The following is a 6,000-nucleotide window of genomic DNA, read 5'->3' as shown; positions in this document are numbered from 1 at the left end:
CCCCACAGAATCACATGTAGTTTGGTCTTCAGTTTCATTTTTCAGCCCTATCCAAAAGTTGGTCTGAGCAGGATGAACTGGTTTGAGCTGACTTCATCACATTAAAGTCATTTATTTGTCAATGGGCTTAAATGGGCTTAAATCCAATTACTCTGTGAACATAAGCTGTTGACTAAATCTTTCTTCAGAGTAGTCTCGGTTTCCTAAGGCTTTGTCAGCTTTGGTGTAAGAGCTGCAACAAAATTATCCAAACAATTATTGTTCTCTCTAAACAAATTATAAGGAAACTCCTAGTCTAGTTTTTAAACCATGGATCTTTGTAAAAATTAGTGCAAAAATGATGGAAAACATAAAAAACAGCAACTTTCCAAATGGGTTTTCAACCACCTTTGTAAATGGTCAAGATAGAAAAGTTCTAGTCCACATTTTCTCTATTTCATTTCTGCATCTTGAAATGTCAACATAAAAACAAAATGAAATGATACGCTGGGCTTTAACCTTTTAATCTTATTTACTGCGGTGTGTTTCAGAGTGTCAGTTATCCCTTTTTTCAAGATTGTCAAATATCTGGCATTTATAGGTAAAGGTAACCAATCCAGTAGACAAGGTTGAACAAAGCGAAGGCCGTGGGAAAGAAGATCCGAGAATAGGAGTCAATTTTGGTCACGCGGATGTGTATTCGTCCTTCTCTCCACGATCCTGTGCGGCAGTCCTCAAAGCAACAAAAGAAGCTGGTGCAGTCTTTCCCTTCAAGGCACTCATATCCATAATTGCCATGATGCTCTTGAAGGTGACGGAGATTGTTGATTGGAATTAACGTTGATCCAGGGCGGACAGGAAGTGCAGGAGTCTAAAGAAAATGATAACAGGCTAAGGCTCAGCTTTTACGAACTAGTTAAAAGCCCGTCAAGTTCAATGGAGAGAGGAGAAAAGAAGAGATGAGCTTCTCAACCCCACTCTGTTAGGAATCACCACTCCCCTTACCTCTCTATCCCCACTTAATTCACCTTCAAACTCCTTTGAGAACAAGGGTCAGTCAATTATTCCAATGTCCTGGTCATGTTCCTTTCTCCTCTGTTTTATTTCTCCTCTGTTTTATTTCTCCTCTGTTTTATTTCTCCTCTGTTTTATTTCTCCTAATAGGCCCAAGGGTAAGACTTTTTAGAGAGATAAATATGTGGTTAAGTTCACTATCCAATACGCATGTCGAAAGACCAAATGCTAGAATAATGGAAGGTTAATGCTAAAGAAGAATTTGTTTAATTTAAGTGTGTTTACATCCTACTTTTCTTTCATCATGAAACTCAAGGTATACATGAGATTATAGGGTAATATAAATGCAAGGATTAGGAATCAAATCATATGGAGCCTAATAACTCGAGTTACAATATTATTAGACCCAAGAGTTTGTGAAATGTTGACTCTCCAGAGATAGTGCCGTGTCTCAGAATGAAGGTCTTCAAAGCCTGTTCATAACCCAGGAATGGAGCTGAAATAGTCCAGCAACCATTAGAGCTACTCAAATTTACTGAAATTATATGATTAAATTTTAAATAGGTATTTTCATACAAGCTGCTTTTTCAGCATTCTTGGTAGCATTCAGGATCTAACTGAGCCAATTACCATCTGCAGTGTTGTTAAAATGCAATGCTTAAACACATTTTAATACAGCAGGCAGATAATTTCCTCTTTGTGTGAAGAAATAAAAAGTTTTGGATGGGACACATTTCTGACATATTGGTTACTAAACGATGATATCTTGCCAGTAGAAAGAATCTAATCTCCTTAATTGAACTGTAAGTGTTGCGAAAAAGAGGTGGCATCAAAGATGGGTATAATTCCTCTACCACCAAATGGCCATATTAATTAACTGTACCTGTACAATTTATGCAGGTTTTTTATATATAAAAAAAGCATTAAAGGAGCTCTTATTACTGCCATTATTTCATTGTATAAATGCTATTATTTCCATGGAATTGTCATATATACTGATAGCAATCTCAGTCAGTTCTCTCCCTATGTGGATCTCAATGTGGCAAAAGTGGTACCATCCATGCAAAAGAGGGGCATATCAGTAAGCTTGGGATAAAAAAAATTAGGGGAAAACACCTAAGGACCGTCATAAAACGTTTTTCCACTACACTGATGGCACAGGGGGGAACTGGAAGCTGCTCTTCCAGTTTGTGCAGGGAGCTATCTGTGCATGAAATAATACACAAATCAGAACTGGGGTACATCTTTTTCTGTGGTAGGCACCCGTCAGATTGTGCTGTTTTGGGCAGCTGTCCAGGCTGTCTATATAGCAGCTAACAAGTAAGCAATGAAAGAATAGGTGTTTGCTTTGGCAATAATTTAAAAATTACCAGCAACGAATACACACACAGGGTTGTGTTCAACATTAGCCTTACTCATATTAATGACTAATGCGGCAGCTAGACAGGTGAGTGGGAGCGGCCGCTGAGACCATATAACACCGGTCCTGAAAGACCTACATTGGCTCCCAGTACGTTTCCGAGCACAATTCAAAGTGTTGGTGCAGACCTTTAAAGCCCTAAACAGCCTCTATCCAGTATACCTGAAGTAGCGTCTCCACCCCCATTGTTCAGCCCAGACACTGAGGTCCAGCACCAAGGGCCTTCTGGCGGTTCCCTCACTGTGAGAAATGAGGTTACAGGGAACCAGGCAGAGGGCCTTCTCGGTAGTGGCGCCCGCCCTGTGGAACGCCCTCCCATCAGATGTCAAGGAAATAAACAAGTACCTGACTTTTAGAAGACATCTGAAGGCAGCCCTGTTTAGGGAAGTTTTTAATGTCTGATGCTATTATTATTATTATTATTATTATTATTATTATTATTATTATTATTATTATTATTTCTGTTGAAATTAGAGGGCATGAGCAATGTAGGTCCATTAAATTCAGTGGGTGTACTGGAGCTTAGATACAACCCTCTGTCTGGAAAGTGAAAATGTGGTGAATTCAAGCTGCTGTAAAGATTGGTTTCAGCATTAAGGTTTGATATAATGCGCAGTGAATTAAATATGAGACGATGCTTTCTGTCCTAATTCTTAACTTAGCCATTCTTCCATTTCGGAAAGCTCTTTGCAGTCCTCATGATTCCAGTTCAGTGATCCTTTATTACCATGCTTGGGAATTTCCATATTTTTTTAAAAAAAAATCTTAACATCATAGTAACGAAAAGTAACTTCTTATTTATTTATAGGAGAGGGCTAAATTTATATATTGCTTAATGATATGCTCCATATTAATATTTTAGTATATTTACCCTCTGGGGATTATTAAATGTTCATGTTTCTGAACACTGGTCTCTTTTGAAGTTCAAAATAATTGAAGAGACAAATGGTAATTGTTATTTAGAGTGACTGAGACAGTGGTATAAATAAAGGAGCTCTCTCCAAACATAACAAAATGACTACAGAACATCACCCAGGTACCCTGTGACAAATTTCAAACAATATCAAAATGATTAGAGGACTGGAAGAAGCATGGGTTCTTCATTACTCTCTAGCTGAAGTGCATATAGACGAAGAAAAGGAAAAATCTAGAGTGCTTATTATGTTTTGGCTCCTAGTGGCAACCTTATGGGAAATTTAGTACCACGGAAATCAATGGTGGAAGTGAACATAATTATGTGCAAGTGTGTGACTGCCAAGTATTGATATACATTTACCTGAGATTTCTATCTCACTAAGCAAGGTTGCACGGCATGCAAAAAATGAAAGCCAGCTTCAAAATTCTGTGCTATATGCAAAATGTATTTAGCACAATATTCAGCAATCATCTGTCATTGCATTCTTAGCAAAGAACTGAAGACGTCTCTCCAGCACTGTCTCTGGGCTCTGCTTTTATACAGTGGTACCTCTGGATAATTACTTAATTCGTTCCAGAGGTCTGTTCTTAACCTGAAACTGTTCTTAACCTGAAGCACCACTTTAGCTAATGGGGCCTTCTGCTGCCGCTGCGCCGCCGGGGCACGATTTCTGTTTTTATCCTGAAGCAAAGTTCTTAACCTGAAGCACTATTTCTGGGTTAGCGGAGTGTGTAACCTGAAACGTATGTAACCTGAGGTACCACTGTACTGACCAAAACTGCCAGCTCCACCACCTGTTCTAGTTTGTACCCCTTAACACAGAGGGCTCTCCCCAGACCCAGCCAGGTACCAACCAGATTTTTAAAAAGATGTCTCTGTACACATTCACAGCTTAACATACGGTGAGGTCCTTTTTCTTCACTGTGTTTTAAACTGTATTTGCACCTTATTGTACACATGAGCATGGTTGGAAATGATTGTAAGTTGTCCACTATGTATCTGCATCAGTGGGTGGAGATGGGATGGTGATGGCTTTAGCCAATGAGCAGTTCTCCATTTGGGTCGAGGCTGGTTTTCGAGTGGGAAAGCATTAAAATGCAGTAGTTCACAAGAAACGACAGGATGGATGTGGATTGTGACTAATGCCACGTGTTCACAGCTTCCCTAGTCAGTGTTGGGAGCAATGGGGCTGGCCTTATGATGAAGCAGAGTGAGGCAGCTGCCTCAGGCAGCAGATGCTGAGGCGCGGGGACTGGATGGAGGTGGGAGTGCTATGTGGTCTGCCCTATACCCCCTATGCTAGCCTCCTGTCCTCAACTGCAGTGGAAGACACTGTCCTTTCACCAGTATTGGAGTAAGAGTCAACTAGAAGTCCAGTTGGCTTCTGTTTGTACCTAGAGGAAGGGTGCCATTTGCCTCAGGCGGCAAAATGTCTTGAGCCAGCCCTGGGGAGCACACTGGAGTAAATGGGAGTGTGTGGACAGCGCACCATGCAGGACCACACAAAACAGAGCAGGCACCTGTGATCATAGCCTGGTGGAACAACTTTTCCACTTTCATTTGCAATGACCAAATACCAGCTCATGTACTGACACCACAGTGAACTATCAGGAGTTCGGCCTACACTTGAGTAGGACCCTGTAGAGACACATGCCCGACTGGCATGTTCTCTCCCTCCTGGTCTTTCGTTCGGGAGCCTCAAAAGCTTTCTTCAGCCTGAACATCATGGCGACCGATGCATACACACTTAGGGATCCACAGAGTTTGCGCATCTTGTGTGACAGACCTCAGCAACTCAGCATTTTGGCTAATCTACTTTATTTACATATAAGCACACATGGAGCACCGCAACATGGCTCCCTCTCTCTCTCTCTAGCATCAGACAGCAAAGAGAAAAAGAACAAAGGACAATAGTCCCACTTCACGGAACACAGTAACAGAAACATCCTGTCTCCGTCACTTCCCACTCTGTGGAGTCAAAACATATACCATCATGTGATAGACAAAAATCCCATGACTGCAATCATGGAGTAGGAATATTGTTCTGCTATACTCGCACTGAGTTCCTCCCCCAGGGCAGTTTTTTCCAGGGCGCGAAATGGACAGACACGAATACGGTTGGCCTAGTAGCACAGTCCTTTTTGCACCATCCAATGGGCTAATAGTCACCTTGGAGCCAGAAAAAGAGTCAGGTGAGCGCAGTGGTGGAGCTTCATGCTCTGGCACCAGGGGCGGAGAGCAAGTGGGGGTGTGGCTGGTGCGCATCCCGGGGGCATGGCACACCACCCACAGGGGGGGCAGCCATGATGGCACCCCATCGGGATCGTGGTGCCAGGACTGGTGCACTCCCTTGCCCCCCTCTTCCTCTGCCAGTGAGTGAGCGTTTTTTCCATCTTTGCTATTTGACTCACTATAGAACACATAATAATTTATAATAATAATAATAATTTATTATTTATACCCCGCCCATCTGGCTGGGTTTCCCCAGCCACTCTGGGCGGCTTCCAACAAAACACTAAAATACAATAATATTATTTTGATATAATTACAAAAACATAAACAGAGACAGACCCGTGCTATGGCTATCTCTCCCGTAACTAAGCAAACTGCTGATTCATGGATAATTTGAGTTTGTTGTTGTTGTTGCAAACAAAATTGCATGAACAGATGG

The 6,000-nt window shown here is 41.7% G+C and overlaps 1 protein-coding gene across 7 annotated transcripts in view; it reads right to left on the bottom strand.

The window, feature by feature from the left end:
- Window positions 1-294: 294 nt before the first annotated feature.
- The window catches only part of GABRG1 (gamma-aminobutyric acid type A receptor subunit gamma1), a 66,689-nt gene continuing 60,983 nt past the window's right edge, over window positions 295-6,000 (bottom strand). For all 7 annotated transcript variants that reach the window (XM_081208952.1, XM_081208953.1, XM_081208954.1 and 4 more), the window contains one exon: window positions 295-850. In XM_081208952.1, the coding sequence (XP_081065078.1) occupies window positions 575-850 (276 nt within the window). In that variant the 3' untranslated portion in view covers window positions 295-574. The remainder of the gene's footprint in view (window positions 851-6,000) is intronic.

This window comes from Podarcis bocagei (assembly GCF_964188305.1).
Source record: "Podarcis bocagei genome assembly, chromosome: 9".
In the NCBI taxonomy this organism is placed as follows: domain Eukaryota; kingdom Metazoa; phylum Chordata; class Lepidosauria; order Squamata; family Lacertidae; genus Podarcis; species Podarcis bocagei.
The sequence above is the reverse complement of the archived record's forward strand: the minus strand, read 5'-3'. Positions and strand labels throughout refer to the sequence as shown.